We start from the raw sequence: 17,068 nt of genomic DNA, 5'->3' as shown, positions 1-17,068 counted from the left end.
CCACTTTATAGATTCTTAATACATATTAGCTGAATGACTTGATGGGAAGAACAAACACTTGCAAGACATTTTGGGGCCACAGAAGAGAGATTTTTCTCTTTTTGGAAGCTAAGAGGCTTATTTCTGGGATTAGACACAAAGCCCTAGACATCAGCAGACACAGCTGCAACCCCACACCTTGGATCTTTGAATTCTTCCATTTTGTCTCCTAAGGGGCTACTGGAGTTCCCTTGCCATTCCAAGCTAAGCAAGGTTTGAGGCTGGGACTGGACTAAGGCAGGAAGTTGTGTGATCTGGATGCCTCACTCACCTGCTGCCCTGGAGGCGAGGTACTCATCGGGGGCTGGACCTGTAGTGCCATGGGCGGAGGAGACAAGATGGACTGCTGGGGGACTGGCTGCATGCTGAGGGACTGGTTGAGGATAGCGCTCTGGGGGTGATGCAGAGCCAGCTGCTGGTGGAGAGGAGGGCTGATCTGGAATGATGGCGGCGGCGGTGGCGGTGAGGCACTGATGCTGGGCAGCATGGATTTGGAGTTTAGGGTCCTGGAGAGGCTGGGGTGAGGGTGGCCACGGTAGCCCTGGAGGTCAGACGGGGATAGGAACGAGCCAAGGCCTGGGTAGGGCGATGAGGCCTGGGGTGGTATGGTATACATGGGCTGCTTGGGGGGAATCATTTTAGAAGGTGGATTGGGCTGGGTGGTCTTGGCCTCACTCTGTTCAGCAGAGCTCTGGAAGGGAAGCATAGGATTTGATAAGAAAATGATAGTGACATGCATAAGAAAGTTTAATCCACCCTATAGGATAGGACCTCTCCCTTGGGCTAGTCCTATTCCACTGGCTCTCTCTGAAAGAGTTAATTTAGGTGATGGGACAAGAAAGAAAACGTGCTCCCTAATCTTCCTCTAATCATTTCCCTACCCTACATCCAACTAGATTAATCCATTGTGAAGAAATGAAGCAGTCTAGTTACTTTCTAAAGAACTCTGGGAAGCAGAAGGGTCAAGAAAAGAATCTTGGGACCCAACAATAGATGGTTGGCTTAAGGGTTAACCTTGTAATGGAGAATATAGACCTACTTTCTGGTCCTGTAGCAAGCAATAGTCCACAAGGGGATAGGAACTAGATTTGTGATTTCCTTGGCATACGGAGCTCCCAGTGAGGAACTTCCTCTTCCAGTGCAGGTTGGCACCTTCTTTGCAGCTATTTTCAGAGAGCTGCCTGGATCATTGAGAAGTTAAGTGACTTGCCCTGGGTCACAGTTAATATATGTCAGAGACAGGACTTGAACCCAAGCCTTCCTGGCTCCAAGGCCAGCTCTCTATCCACTATACCACACCAATTCTCAGTCTACAAGGAGCTGACAAAATGGCAGCTATTAAAAATGCTGATATTGAAGATTCTGTCTTGCTCCTTAGGCCCATCTATCCCCAGCACTGTCACCTAACCCTGAGGCCTATCTTGAGTATCTATCAGTTGGCATTTATTCTAAGGACCTGACACATATTGTCATGTCCTCTCTCGACTTTTCTTCTCTTCACAAAGGCTTAGTCTTGGTCCTAAGTTCCTGGGACTCTTAATTGGTTTACCTGTTTCAAGTCATTCTTGCTACTGTACTTCAATGGCTCTGAGAGGAGAGAGTAAGGCTTCCAACTTTGCTCGGCCCCACCTCACTCACATCCAATTCACTCAATAGTCATCACCCTTGTGATGTCATTGGTTCTCTTCAGGAGTGAAGGACAAACAATGACATTCTCTCTCCCCCTCCAATTCATCTTCTACTCAGTTGCCAAAGTGGTTTTTTCTAAAGTGCAGGTCTAACCACATTACTCCTTTATTCAATTAAACTTCAGTGGCTCCAAATTTCCTCAAAGATCAAATATACATTCCTCTCTTTGAGCACTTAAATCCCTTCACAACCCGGCTAACCTTTACAGACTTATATGTTACTCTCCGTTACCTACTCTTTGATCCAGCCAAACTGGCCTCCTGATGGGCAGTCCATCTTCTCTCTCTGCACAGGCCATTCCCCATGCCTGTAATCCCCTCCTTCCTGCCCCTTGGAATTCCTAGTTTCCTTAAAAGTATGGCTCAAGCAGTGCCTCCTACATGAGACTTTTGAGGATTTCCAAAAGCCATCAGTGCTTTCCCTCTAGAAATTACTTTGTATTTAATTTTTAATTCACATGTTATTCCTGCCCCACCCCTCCACCCCCCATGTAACCTCCTTGAGGGCTTGCAATATTTTGGTCTTGTCATTGTATCCTCAGTGACTAGTACAGTTCTAGGCATAGGAGATATTAGAATTCAGAGTCTGCAGATAATAGCCATAGTCTAGAGTTTAATCATAATAGTCCTTACAAGCCCCAGATATTATTCAGGTCCTAAAACATGCTGCAGGTGCCTTTGGAGTCTTAGCATCCCAGATCTGGGAAAGATCCCAGAGACCCAAAACAAGTTTTCCCCATGATCTTCCCTCATGTTTCAAAGGGGGAAACTGAGGCCCCCAAACAAGACGAACTTCCTCCAAGGTCATACAGTGAGTTAGTGGAAGGATCAGGATTCAGTTTCTTGATATTTAGTTCAGTGTACTTTAGGCCATATATTCATTCAACACCACTTTAAAAGCTTAAAGTTGGTTCTAGACTCAGAATATCTGTAACCCCAACAAGAGAATTTCTGAAAACAGTCAGCGGCCCAAAGGATTACTTTTTCTGCCCTGACAGCTTAGATTTTGTGGCCACTTGTAGAGCCTAAGGGTGGCTCCTATTTTTGGCTGGGCTCTCTATGCCTATAGCCATCATATAGAAGGATACACCTGTCCTCTGCCCTTCCTCTTCCTTCCTTCCCTCTCTCCCTCTCACCCTTCTTTCCTTGTCTCCTTCCTTTCTTTCCTTCTTTCCTTCCCTTTCACCCTTCTTTTCTTGTCTCCTTCCTTTCTTCCCTTCTTTCCTCCTTTCTTCTCTCCCTCTTAACCTTCCTTCCTTCATCTAGCAAAATGCCTTGCACAGAATAGGCATTTAACTTCCTGTTGGGTTGGATGGATTTCCTATCTTCCCAAAGGCCTGGAAGAGACCAGAAGGGTCAGCCAGAGGGAATTTGCAAACCTCTAAGACTGAGACATTTCTATTTTAAACCCATTTTTGGTCTTATTTTCCCCATAGTACTTCTTGAAGCTATTGTTACTACCTTTGTGAACTGCCAAAGCCATTTGTGTTTCTACAAGGGTTGGAGTTTTCCCATATCCTGCTGCCTCCAGGAGTTGCAGAAATCGATCTGTGGGTCCCCATGCTGTTAAGTGGTTCGAGGTCTAGAGAGTCTGATGCCCTGGAGGGCCCAGACTGGGGAAAAGGCACGCAGGAGCATGTGTGTGTGTGTGTGTGTGTGTGTGTGTGTGTGTGTGTGAGAGAGAGAGAGAGAGAGAGAGAGAGAGAGAGAACTAAGTTTACATGAAAACAAAAGTGTATCAAGAGTGTATTCCAATACTGGGAAGTAGGGAAAAATGACAGAAGGAATGGCTTCTTTCAGGAAGTATTCTCAATTCCTGGTTCTTTTGAGTCTTCTCAGGGGCTCTCAGAGAGCTCCTCTGTCTTAGGTTCAGAGACATTGCCTCTGGGGTAGAAAAAATACAGGCAAACCACTAATAATCCCACCATTTGTCAAGCTCTTTTCACCCTCAAACCCCCAAGCCTTGAGGAAGTTAATTAAATTCCTTAAAGTCAACATGGTGGCTTTTCTGATTTAACTTCTGGCCTTTTTGCCTGAAGACTTAACCTTCAAGTCACAGCCAAAAGTACATTGTGGTCTACTGGAAGGAGCCTTTATGCAAGGCCTTGGAATTAGGAATCAGCCTCACAAACTCTGAGACAGAAGGGAACTTGGAGGCCATCTAGTCCAATCTGTACTTGAACAGGAATCCCCTGAATAACAGATCTTAAAAATGGTCATCCAATCTGCTGTTTAAGAACCTCCAGTGATGGCAAACTTACCACCTCTCAAGATATCCCACTCTACTTCTGGATAGCTCTGATGGTTAGAAAACGGTTTCTTATACTGAAGCAAAATCCAGCTCACTACAACTTCCTAGTTCTGTTCTCTAGGCAGAGTAATTCTTTCTTTAAAACATTTTTTTCTGCTTTTTGGAGGGCAATTGGGGTTGTCACATGGCTAGTAAGTGTGTCAAGTGTCTGAGGCCAAATTTGAACTCAGGTCCTCCTTATTCCAGGGCCGATGCTCTATTCACTGAGCCACCTTGCTGACCCTAAAACATTTTTAACATTCATTTTTTATAAAATTTTGAGTTCCACATTTCCTCCCTCCCTTCCTTTCCCCCTCCCTAAGATTGTAAGCAATTTGATATAGGTTATAAATGTACAATCACGTAAAACCTATTTCCATAGACAGACTAATTCTAAACCATGTTTCACATAACAGTTCTCCAAATCTTGGAAGTTCAGAATTTCAATCCCACCTTTGTCACTTAGAAGCTAAGTGACCTTGGGGATGTCAGTTGGGGACATTTCAGTCTCCTATCAGTGGCCCCGCTGTCTCTGAGGTATGGTTTCTATTGCCTGGACATCCAAGGGAAGTTGGTTATTCATTCAAGTAGGAAGACTGAATAGGGAAAAAATATTTTAACTGCCTTAAAACATGGAAAATGTGACTCAGAGAATGGTTAAGGACTTGCCTGGTTCTCATAGCTGCCACCTGTTGAGTTCTTCTCCCCAAGGGAAATACTGCCAAGCAACAGAGATGGGAGTTGGGTGGCCAACTAGTCTGAAGAACTAACAGGATATTGGGGGACCTGAGATCTCTCTTTCCTCTCTGCCACTAACTTCTAGTGTGGCCTTGGACAAGTCCCTTTTTCTCTCCAAGTCTTAGTTTCTTCATCTTTAACTAAGGGCACTGGATCAGACAAACTGCAAGGTCCTGTTCAACTCTGGCTGTTGATGTTCTCTGAGTATGGCAGTCAGGACTATGCCATCCAGTGCCCATTTCCATGCTGGCATAGACCTTATACCCTGAATACATGGGTATGCCTTTTCTTTTCTTTTCATTTTTTTTCTTTTTGGAAGGGGAAAGATAGGGCAATTGGAGTTAAGTGACTTGCCCAAGATCACACAGCTAGTAAGTGTTAAATGTCTGAGGTCGGATTTGAACTCAGGTCCTCCTGACTCCTGGGCCAGTGCTCTATTCACTGTGCCACCTAGATGCCCTAATGGTTACATTTTCAGTATGAGTACTGACACCTTGGAAATTGAAAATTGGCAAACATCAAGCCTTGATTTATTGTTTTTTTCATTGTGGAGATTTAAGAAATAGATGAAGAAAAATGTTTATGATGCAGATGTATCCATCCTCCCCTCCTCCAAGACCCTGGTTGTTAAGTATTGAGTAGCAGCACACCCCTACCCCTATCTCTTTAGCCTAAACAGCAGCAGTAAGAAGGCCAAGGGTATGGGCAGCATGGTTACAGAATACTTCTTATCAAAAGGCTCCTCCTCAGAGATTCTCAAGAGATGCAACTAATTTATCACATCCAGAGAGCTTACTGGCTAGATGAAAAGTGGGGCTGGTTACCTTGGAAACGAGGCTGGCCCGATAGGCTGCCAGGGCCTTTAAATATTCTTTCTTTGCAGCTTCAGTTTTCCTCTTATAGGCCTGAAAGAAGGAAACAAAGAACAGCCATTAGTGAGAGGGGCTGAGTGGACTCCTGCCTCACCTGAGCACCAGTCTGGTCCTGGCTGTCCCTCCCAGAGAGTCCTGTCTTACCCGGGTAAGGATATCATCAACAAGAATTCTGGAGGACCATCTCACCCTGTCTTGTTGTGATTTCCATGACAAAGAGTGCCTCAGGTCTGTCTTAGTTCAGATGATGCCCCTTCTTCCTAACAGAAGTCTGCCTCCTTCCCTCCCCTGCCCACAAGGGCTTTTAAGATATCTCTCAGCCTCCCGTGGTGGCACAGGAAGGGGTATGAAGAACCAACTCTTACCAATCAATAATCACTCTCTCCTGTTCCCTTCCCTCGGGGGTCTTAGCTTCAGTAGCAGGAAGAATGCTCTTTGGAAGGAGAATACCTGGGCTCAAATCCAACCTCAGGCACTTATTGTGTGCCCCTGGACAAGTCACCTAACCCCTCTCAGCCTCAGTCTTCTCATCTGTAAAAGTGGTACAATAATGGTAGTGCCTCCCTTACAGAGTTGTAATAACAGCTGTGAAGTGCTTTGGAAATCCTTAGTGTTATGAGCTGCTGATCTCCCTTAGTGACTGTGGGTGGTTCTGTCACGTTCCCTTGTCCCTGCAGATGTGTCTCCTTCCTGAGGTCACTCCCAAGTAAGGTGTCAGCTCCCCTTCTGTAGGACAGCTGGCCTTTAGCCTTCTGTGTCAGCACACATGCCTCCATACATACATACAAATATACATAGCTGGGAAATCAAATGCAGGCTGTGCCCTGAAGAGCGCCTGGCTTAAAGCCGTCCCTGGTGGAAGCAGACATGGACTGCGATGGCCTCGGAGAGGCCCCAGGGATCTCAGGTTAGCGCAGGAACCGAGGCTGGACTCCTGCACTTGACCAGAGGTGAGAAGGGGGGACCTGTGTCCCTCCTTATGAGCTGTGTGCCCTTGGCGGAGTCCCTTGTTCCCTTTGAGCCCTAGGCCGCTCACGTGTAACGTGAGGAGAGCTACTCCTGCTCCCTCCCGTTTAAATGGTCTCTCTCTTGTTTGTCCTTGGACGTTTGCCGTTGTCTCCCCCTACAGAAACAGAAGCTCCTTGAGGGCAGGTCCTATGCACAGTGCCTGACACAGAGCAGTAGGCGCTCATAGATGCCTCTTGACTGACAGCAAATGGTGTGCACATACCAAGGTGAAGAATTATTGCACAATTGTGTAATAACTCTGTAAAAATAGCTCCTTCCTAGGAATGGGTCTGGGCATTTCCTCAGTCATCTAGGCCCAGGATGATGCTACACTACCCATTTGTACCCTTAGGTCTGGCGGGAAGAGTGCTGGATGTGGAATCGCTGTCCGAAGCCTACTTAATAACAGTGGTAGTAATGGTGGCAAAACAATGTCTACACAGCACGTTATAATGCTATCTCATTTTATCCTTGTAACAGCTCTGGTAGGTAGATGCTATTATAATTCCCTTTTACAAATGAGGAAATCAAGGCAGATAGCAGGTAGATGACTTACACAGCCTTACACAACTAGTAAGTGACTGAAGCTAGATTTGAACTCACATCTTCCTGATTTCAGTACTCTACCAACTGTGCCACCCAACTCTGCCATTTATTACCTGTGTAACAGTAATAATAATATTAAAGGACTGGTCCAAATATAATATTACCCGTGTAATGGATGGCAAGCCTCCAAAAAAGACTCTTCATTGTCTTAGCCAGCAGAGCTTGGGATCAGATACTACCGTGTTTCCCCGATAATAAGACCTATCCCGAAAATAAGCCCTCCCCTTACTGTGTAAGATTCCTCTAAAATAAGCCCTCCCCCGAAAATAAGACCTATTGAGATTGCTACTGTAGTGAAGGTGATCCCCTGCGCTACACGCTATATTATGGTACCCTCTGTATGCATACCCTCTGTATGCACCGTCCCCCCCCCCCCCGGGTGAAACGCACGCCGCACTCCGAGCTGCATCCAATCAGAGCTGCAGCAGTGAGTGCGTCATCCTGTTCTTTATTGAATTCATTATTGAATAAAGGTACATTTTTTTGTTCACGTTTACCGGTTTATTAAAATTGCTGTCAATGTTCATTAAAATTTTTAATGGTGTTTTTCTGTCCAAAAAAAATAATAAGACAGTGTCTTATTATCGGGGAAACATGGTATCACAAGCAAATCCCCACCACTCATCCTTACAAACATAGATAGACTAAAAGAATCTCCCCAGAGCTTCCTATTCTGCCAGACAATGTGAAGTCAGAACCGCCCCCACACCCAGTTGAATCCCACACACAGAAACCCTGTGGAGCCTCAGGAGTTCTTTAATCTTTCTGGGTCTTGGCTTCCTTATATATGAAAGGAGCTGTTTGAATGAGGTAACCTCTAAGATCCTTTCCAGCTCTTAATCTATGACCTATAATTCACATATATATTATCAATAATCCCACAGGAAAGGTCACTGCCTGACTGGAACTGGAAACAAATGAACAAATATTTACTTTAGATTGTTCCTCCCCTAAGCTCAGGTATATAGAACCTTGGAGAAAAGGGCAATAAATCTATATTTGTTGTCATTGTTCAGTCATTTTAGTTGAACCTGACTCTTCGTGACCCCATTTGGGGTTTTCTAGGCAGAGAAACTGGAGTGGCTTGCCATTTCCTTCTCCAGCTCATTTTACAGATGAGGAAACTGAGGCAAACAGGGTTAAATGACTTGCCCAGGGTCACACAGCTAGTAAGTGTCTGAGGCCAGATTTGAACTCTGGAAGAGGAGTCTTCCTGACTTCAGGCCTGGCCCTCTATCTCCAGTGGCCCAGGACCTGCCAGCGTAGCCCACAAGCATGTGAACGCCTGAGAAAGCCGGTTGTCTTCACTTACCACGTGGGGGAAAGATTGAAGACAGTGAAGAAAAAGAGAGTGTCAGGATACGACTGGCATTGGCGATGGCCTATTCTGCCTCCATTGCTCTGGGAGGGCCAAAAGCATTGCTGAATCATTGGGAGATTGCTTTTGTTCTTTTCAAAATTTCATTTTTTTTTTTAATGAATAAAAGTCTATTTTCCCTCCCTCCCATCTTCCTTCCACACTACCACACTCCCACACGGGAAAAAAATAAAAACAAAAGACTTGTAAAAATCTGCATAAGCAAGCAATACAAATTCCCACATTGTCCCCTGGGGTGTATATTTTGTGGAAAGCATCTGAGACTCAGGGAAGCTTCTTCATCCCTTCTAATACCAGGCTCCCCTTCCTTCACTGCCTCTTGTATGAACTTCTGAGGCTCCACAGGGTTTCTGTGTGTGGGATTCAACTGGGTGTGGGGGGCGGTTCTGACTTTGTATTGTCTGGCAGAGTAGGAAGCTCTGGGAAGATTCTTTTAGTCTCTATCTATGTTTGTAAGGATGAGTGGTGGGGATTTGCTTGTGATAGTATCTGGTCCCAAGCTCTGCTGGCTAAGAGAATGAAGAGTCTTTTGCGGAGGCTTGCCATCTCCTCATAACTAGAGAACATTTGTCAGGAGAGAGGGGCCTGACAGCCAGGGCTTATCTTTCTGGCTGTTCCAAATACCGAATCTCCTTCGTTAAAGGAGATGCTCAGCACTCCAAGTAGGGATGCTTATTCTTAGGGATAATGCAGTTGAGGGAGGGCCAGAGGATAATCTGACCATGTGTACACAGTCACACTGCAAGATGAAGCAGTTCAGTGCATCTCCCCCGCCCAGAGAATCCAGCTTCTGCTTTCAAAAGGGGATTGTGGGAGAGGGGCACCATGGTTCTTGGGGCTTGAGCATGTCTGTTAGGGTGGGAGGGAAGGGTAGCCCTACATTGTGGTATAGGCTGGTGGTAGGGGAGGTGTGAGGATGATGCATGGAGGAAATGCATGTCCCCCTCCCCTCCCATGGCACCGCCCTGGTGTGCACCAAACTGGTTATGGCTTAGGTCATTCATTACTCCAAGAAAAGGCTCCTTCCTAGTGGGCCAATAACTCCTGATTTTGCAGCCTTGGTTGGCTGGTATGGATTCTCTCCCTGAGAAGTCATCGATAAAGTGTTAGAAGCCTACTCATGATAACTGCTCCTCAGAGTAGTCAAGTCTCAATGAGTCTCAGGATTCCTCCACTGCCAGGACAAAGGTCTAGGTCTTTTGGGAACCCAGTTCCCTTGGTCACACTATTTTTTTTTTTGAGAGGGGAAGACAAGGCAATTGGGGTTAAGTGACTTGCCCAAGGTCACACAGCTAGTAAGTGTTCATCTGAGGCCAGATGTGAACTCAGGTCCTCCTGACTCCAGGGCTGATGCTCCATTCACTGTACCACCTAGCTGCCCCAAGTCCTTGGTCAGACTATTGATGACAGTTCTTAAGTGGCTTATAAATCTTTGGCCCAGAAAGTAATACTTGACAAACATAGTTGGGAATAGAAGCCCTTGGAAAACCTCATGTGAAGGGCCTGAAGATGTACTCAGAATTATTATTAGTAAACTGGAAAAAATAATATAAGCTTGAGTAGTAGAAACTTACTTTCTCTTCTTTAGTCTATTTTATGAAAATAGAATGTATGTATATTTCCCTACCCTCCCCCCCTCCTCGAATCTACTTACCACCTAAAAACAAATCAAGCTGAGCTCCTTTTTTTTTTTGGAGGGCAGGGTAATTGGGGTTAAGTGACTTGCCCAAGATTACTTGGCTAGTAAGTGTTAAGTGTCTGAGGTGGATCTGAACTCAGGTCCTCCTGACTCCAGGGCCAGTGCTCTATTCAGTGTACCACCTAGCCGCCCCCTTGGGGAATGGAATCTTACTGAACCCTTTCCTGCCTGAGAATTTCAGATAGAAGGGTCTGAAATGAGACATGAAGAAGTGATTCCCTTTGCTCTGGGACACAGTGATCTGACCAACTAGAGCTTTTCTTTCACAGTACAGGGAAGTGCTAGGAATGATTTGTTGCAGAGGATACATGGCATAGTGGATTAAGCCCTGGTACATAGACACTTGCTAGCTGTGTGACCCTAGACAAGTTGCTTGACCTCTCTCAGCCTCAGTTTCTTCACCTGTAAGATGGGGATAATAACAGCACCTCCTTCACAGGGTAGGCTCAGATGATCCCGACTGGCTCTCAAAAAACTAAAAACAAACCAAAACAGGTTTCCTCGAGCACTTAATAGGCATATGACACTTAGCTCAGAGAGGCCTCCCTCTTCTCCCTACAGAGACCCAGCTAGTCAGCAGCGGCCACCTCACATATGCAGTCTCCTGTTGGATCTTTTCATTATTAATCTCTGAACTTCCCTTATATAGGTCTATTTCTCTCCACTCACAGAACCATAACCCTTCTACAGGCCCTGGTCTCTCTTCTCACCTGGACTATCGCTGTAGCCTTCTGGTCTCCCTGACTCAAATTTCTCTCCACTCCAAACCATCCTCCACTTAGCTGCCAAAAGACCACACTTCTTAAAGTGTGGGTCCTTCCTAGCCTTTCCCTCTTTGTACAGCGATTCTCTTTCATACACTCTGATTGAGCTATCCTGGATTTTTATGTACACACATACATACACACTCACACACATGTATACAAACACCCCTCCCTGCTTTTCTGAACTGAGCTTTCAAGGAAATTAGGGATTCTGAGAGGCAGAGATAAAAAAGGAGTGCATCTGGGGGCGGCCAGGTGGCGTAGTGAGTAAGAGCACCAGCCCCAGAGTCGGGAGACCTGGGATCGGTTCTGGCCTCAGATACTCAGCACCCACACAAAAATAACTGGCCCTGTAACCTTGAGCAAGTTACTTAACCCTGATTGCTTTAAAAAACAAAAAAAAAAATTAAAAATAAAAAAAAAAGTGCATCCTAGGCATGGGGGTGGGGTAGTCTGTGCAAAGGTATGGAGATGAGAGATGGGGGGGGTGAGGGTCAGGAACAGCAAGAGAGCCAGTTTTGCTAGACCATAGAACCTAAAAGAGAAATAAACCTGGAAGGGAAGATTGGAGCCAGGCCGTGAAAGGTTTTTAAATGCCAAGCAGAAGCAGTTTCCATTTGTATTGTATTGTACTTAGAGGTAATAGGAAGGGACCGGAGTTTTTTTGAGCAAGATAATGACACGGTCAGACCTTTGTTTTAGGAAAATCACTTTTGGCAGCTGTGTGGAGGAGGAACTGGAGAGGGGTAGCCTTGAGGGAGGGAGACCAATTATGGAAAAATTGTAATAGTCTAGGAGAAAACTGATGAAGGCCTAAACTAGCATAGTGGCTGTGTGAGGAGAGAGACGGGCATGGACGTAAGAGATATCCTGTAGGTAAAACTGACATGACATGGGAACTGACTGGATATGTGGGGAGAGGAAGAGGAAGGAGTCAAGAATGACTAAGATTGATAACTTGGTTCATGGGCAGGATAATGGCACTCTCGACAAACAAGGAAATTCAGAAGACAAGTGAGTTTTGGTGGCAGGGTCGGGGGGGGTGGGAGATGAGTTCAGTTTTGGACAAATGGTGTTTGAGATGCCTGTTGGACATCCCAGTTTGAAATGTCCAGTAGGCAGCTGGTGGTGAGGATTGAGAACCAGATGAAAAGAGAGAAGAAAATTAAACTCATAGGAGATGGGGAGGAGGAGGAGGAAGTGATAGGGAGAGGGAGAAATGAGAGAGAGAAGGGAAAAGAAAAGGAGAAAGAGAGAGAGAGAGAACAGATATAGAGAGGAGAGCCAGGCAGAGACAGATACAAAGTGAGCCTGGTACCAGAGTCTTAGTTAACTACATCCACAATTAAGTGCCTTGATACAGAGAATGATCTAGCAAAGGAAACAGAGAAGGAGTAGTTAGACTGGAGGAAAACCAGAAGAAAGCAGTGTCCTGAAAACCAAAAGAGGAGAACGTAGCCCAAGTTAAAGGTAGGCCACAATCTCATATTCAGCAGAGGGGTCAAGAAGGATAAAGAATGAGAGAATACTTGGTAAATCACTCATTTTCTCTGGGCTTCCATTTCTGTAAGAATGAGGGGACTGGCCTCACTGACCTCTGGAATAACATCGGAGGTGACTCTGGTATTCTCACAATGGGGACACGGTCATCCCACAAGCTGGTGAGAAAGATTTTTTGCTCAGGGAGATCCTGTCATCCTTAGATCACAAAATGCTGGCAACGTCCTACTCTGCCTATACATAAGAATGGCCTTGAATTCAAGCATCCATTGTTGTATGGGACTTGGAAGCTAACAGTGAAACCAATTTTCAGATTATGCCAGGTAAATGCCTCTTCAGGCAAAGGAAAGTGGGTGCAATCAACAGGATTGATGTGTTTAAGTCAGGTACTGTTTTTGCCAAGTCACCTGGCTATGAATTAATGAAGAGACTCCATCGAACCATTGGATTTTAGAGCTGGAAAGGATATTTGTGCCAAAGCCTGGCTGTGGCTAAGAGGCAAAGGGTGTAAGGGAAGGAAGCTTGGCCTAGGAGCAGGGATTTGCTAGTACATGTTTAACAACTAGTTGGGGGCAAGGGGTGGGAATGTACTCCATACAAACTTTTAAATTTAATCCGTATTATTAACATTTTCTCTGTCACTTCCTTAAATCTGTCCAATCCATTAAACAAACCAAGCCCTGATTTGTTGTGTTTGTTGATTTCTGAGGTATAAATGCTTTCACTGGAAACTTAACATCCTACCTACAAGGGTAGGTTTGGGCTGGTTCCAGCACATTCTTGGCTAGGAGTCAAGAGAATTGGGTTTTAAGTCCCCTAATTCTGCCAGCAACTCACTCACTGTGTGACTGTGGGCCAGTCACTTTCCTTTTCTGAGTCTCAGTATTCCCATCTGTAAAATAAGGGTACCTGTAGGGGGCAGACTAGAAAATCTCAAGTGTCTTTCTAGATGAGACTCTTCTAAGAGAATTCTGCCTACAGCTATCACAGACATCAGAAGAGGGTAGCTATGCCACATCTGAAGAGAAATTACTCCACCCCAAATACACAGAAGGCTGGGGAAACATGTCCAGCAGTGGGGAGGATGAGTTTGCTTACTGTGTTGCATTGCTGGGGTGGGAGTAACAGGATGGATGGAGCAAGTGAAGCCAGGACATCAGAACTAATGGGCACAGGAGAGGGACGCAGTATGGCGGAGTGGGCAGAGCACTGAGTTTGGAGACAGGACCTGGGTTCAAGTGAGGTGTGTGCTGTTTGTTACCTGTGTGACCTTAAGCAAACAGTCTAACATCTCTGGGTCTCAGTTTCCCTATCTGTAAAATGAATGAAGGGTTTGGACTGAATGACCTCTAAGTGCCTTTCCAGCTTGAAATGATCATGGACCTAAATCTATGTCTGATCTGCCTCAAGTCCCTCCCCTCTCTAATCCATACTCCAGGGAGCCTTTGTAATTTTCCTAAAACACAGATTTGACCCTCATTGTTCCAGAACTCAGTAAACTCCAATTTTTATCCTATTATTTCACTTCCATTTTCTCCAGGAGTGAAAACAAACTCATCTGGCATTCAAGTCCTTCACAGCTTGGCTTCAGCCTTACCATAAGCTCGTCTTCCTTCAAGAACCCACATTCCAGCCAAACTTGCCTTTTGGCCCTTCCTCACAGAATATTTCATTTTCCACCTCTGTCCCTTTGTATAAGCTGTCTCCCAGAGCCTGGGACGCACACACTTCTTTTCTCTACCTTCTAACCTTGACTTCCTTCTCTCCATCTCTCTTCAATTTGCTTCCATTTTTTTCTTCCCTTTCCCCCCAACAATGCATAGGAAGGAAACAAGCATTTATTAAGCCCCTACTGTGTGCCAGGCACTGTGCTACATGCTTTAAAATCCGATCTCATTTGATCCTCACAACCCTCTAAGGTAGGTGCTATTGGTTTCTGTTTTTGTTTTGGAGGGGGGAAAGGCTAGGCAATTTGGGTTAAGTGACTTGCCCAAGGTCACACAGCTAGTAAGTGTTAAGTGTCTGAGGCTGGATTTGAACTCAGGTCCTCCTGACTCCAGGGCTGGTGCTCTATTCACTGAGTCACTTAGCTGCCCCAAGATAGGTACCATAGTGATCACCATTTTATAGTTCTGGAAAATGAGGCAAACAGAGGTTAAATGTCTTGCCCAGGGTCACACAGCTAGAAAGTGTCAGGCTGGCTTGCAACTCAGATCTTTTAGGCTCCAGATGTAGCTCTCTATCCACTGCACCACCTAGCAGTAAACACAGCTTTCTTAAATAATAATAACATTTATATAAAGCTTACTCGGTGCCAGGTTGGTGGTTGTCCTTCATTCTGGAAGAAGACCAAAATGACATCACTGTGTTGGGGTCAAGGTCTGACTGTGGCTGATCAGACCAATGCGAGCTCAGAGGACTCCATCACAGGTTGGGCACAAAGAGTCCCTATGAATATTTGGAGTGGAGATCTCTCTAAATTTTTTCATCCATGCTAAATACTTTGCAATTATTATCTCATTTGATCTTCACAACTATGCTGGGAGGGAGGTATTATTATTATCCCCATTTTACAGTTGAGGAAACTGAGGTAAACAGAAGTTCACTTGCCCAAGGTCACACAGTAAGTGTCTAAGGCAGGATTTGAATTCAGATCTTTTTGACCCCAGACCCAACAATGTATCTCACTACACTACCTAATTATAAACTCAACTTTCTTCAAGACCATGACTTCTTAACCTGGGATCTGTGAACTTTTAAAAAGATATTTTGATAACTGTATTTTAATATAATTAATTTCCTTTGTAATCTTATATGTTTTACTTTATGCATCTAAAACATTATTCTATGGAAATGTTTCACATGATTGCACTTACATAACCGATATCAATTTGCTTACCTTCTTAGGGAGGGTCAATTTGAAGGAGGGAGGGAGAAATTTTGGAACTCAAAATAAAAAAAAAGAATGTTAAAAATTGCCTTTACATGCAATTGGGAAAAAATAAAATAGTATATTAAAAAAACATTATTCTGAAAAAGGGGCTGGAGGCTTCACCAGCCTGCTGAAGGAGTCTATGACAACAAAAAAGATTAAGAATCTTTGGTCAAGCACCATCTTCTGATTCCCTGAGATGTTAGGGCTCCCTTCCCCCAAAATCTCCTATCACATATATTTCGTATATATTTATCTCTACTTGCACATAGTAAGTCTAGCACACATGTATCTGCAGGTACACACCCAGGACCACCTATGGGTAGGATACTATGTTCTTACTGATCTCTGGGGAAAATAAAGGACTGGGGCCTCACTGATATCTGAACCATGTTACAGTCATTGAAGAAGTTGTTCTAAATGGAATCCTAGCTTCTCCTTAGTGGCCACAAACCTTTTTTGCTTCTTGTCAAGAGGCCCTCAGACATTTTTAGAGGTCAGTGTCATCCTAAAGGATAAGAATGGAACCAAATCCAAACAGTGTTGAGGTTTTGACTCCAGTGTGGATGTGTGTATGCATGGCTTGTCTAGGTAAGTCTCCCAGGCCTAGCCGTGGATCATCTTGACCCATCCCTTCCCTCACAAGGCTGGTGTGTCATTCCCTTCTCCTCCCTCTGTCATGTGGAAAGGCACCTTTGGCAACAAAAGTCAATTTCTGGTCAAAAAATACTAACCCTTTGGCTACACCATGCTGTGTGGGAGGTGTTGGGACACAGAGAGTGGGGAGTGTTGGCCCAAGGCTCTGCCACACACTGTGGGACTTGAACAAACCCTTTCCCCTTACCGTGGTCTCATTTCTCCCTCATCTCTTTTTCTTTTCTTTTTCCTAGACAATCAGGGTTAAACGAATTGTCTAGCAGTGAGGAAACCACACAGGAGGCACTCCATAAAGGCTTCTTTCCTTCCCACTTTCTAAGGCTTCTCTCTGTCCTTGGCTGGGTAGAGGGGAGGGGAGGGAAATTTGATAATCAGAATCCTCAGGGGTCGCTAAGTCTGGAGTCAGGTACAGTTTCAATTTGGAATTAGGGCCTGACAGAAAGTGTCAAAAGAGAAGAGAGGCAGAGAGACAGAGATTGAGAGAGACAAAGAGACACAGAGATAGCAAGATAGAGACAGAGATAGACAGGAAAAGGGGGAGACAGAAAGGAAAGACAGATTGATCAGAGACAGAGACAAAGAGAGACAGAGATAGCAAGATAGAGATAAGCCACAGAGATAAGAGATAGAGGAAGGGGGAGACAAAGAGGAAGAGACAGAGACTGAGAGACAGAGAAAGGGGGAGACAGATAGACAAAGAGACAGAGATAGCAAGATAGAGACAAGCCACAGAGATAGAGACAGAAAAAGGGGGAGACAAAGAGGGAGATTGTGAGACAAATAGGGACAAAGAGAGACAGAGATAGTGAGATAGAGACACAGAGAGATAGGGAGAGAAAGGGGAAGACAGAGGAGAGAGAGAGAGAGAGAGAGAGAGAGAGAGAGAGAGAGAGAGAG

The 17,068-nt window shown here is 45.0% G+C and overlaps 1 protein-coding gene across 1 annotated transcript in view; it reads right to left on the bottom strand.

Annotated features, from left to right (window-relative positions):
- TOX2 (TOX high mobility group box family member 2) overlaps positions 1–17,068 on the bottom strand; it is a 327,435-nt gene that overhangs the window by 9,864 nt on the left and 300,503 nt on the right. Inside the window, exons 6-7 of the mRNA XM_069077822.1 lie at positions 5,580–5,660; positions 311–730 (exon numbers count right to left, since the gene is read on the bottom strand). Coding sequence (XP_068933923.1) covers positions 311–730; positions 5,580–5,660 — 501 coding nt within the window. The remainder of the gene's footprint in view (positions 1–310; positions 731–5,579; positions 5,661–17,068) is intronic.

The sequence above is a fragment of the Petaurus breviceps genome, unplaced genomic scaffold (genome assembly GCF_028583685.1).
Source record: "Petaurus breviceps papuanus isolate PSGF00001 unplaced genomic scaffold, PetGlider_PUasm1.0 90994, whole genome shotgun sequence".
Taxonomy (NCBI): Eukaryota; Metazoa; Chordata; class Mammalia; order Diprotodontia; family Petauridae; genus Petaurus; species Petaurus breviceps.
This window is presented reverse-complemented; position numbering and strand designations above follow the sequence as displayed.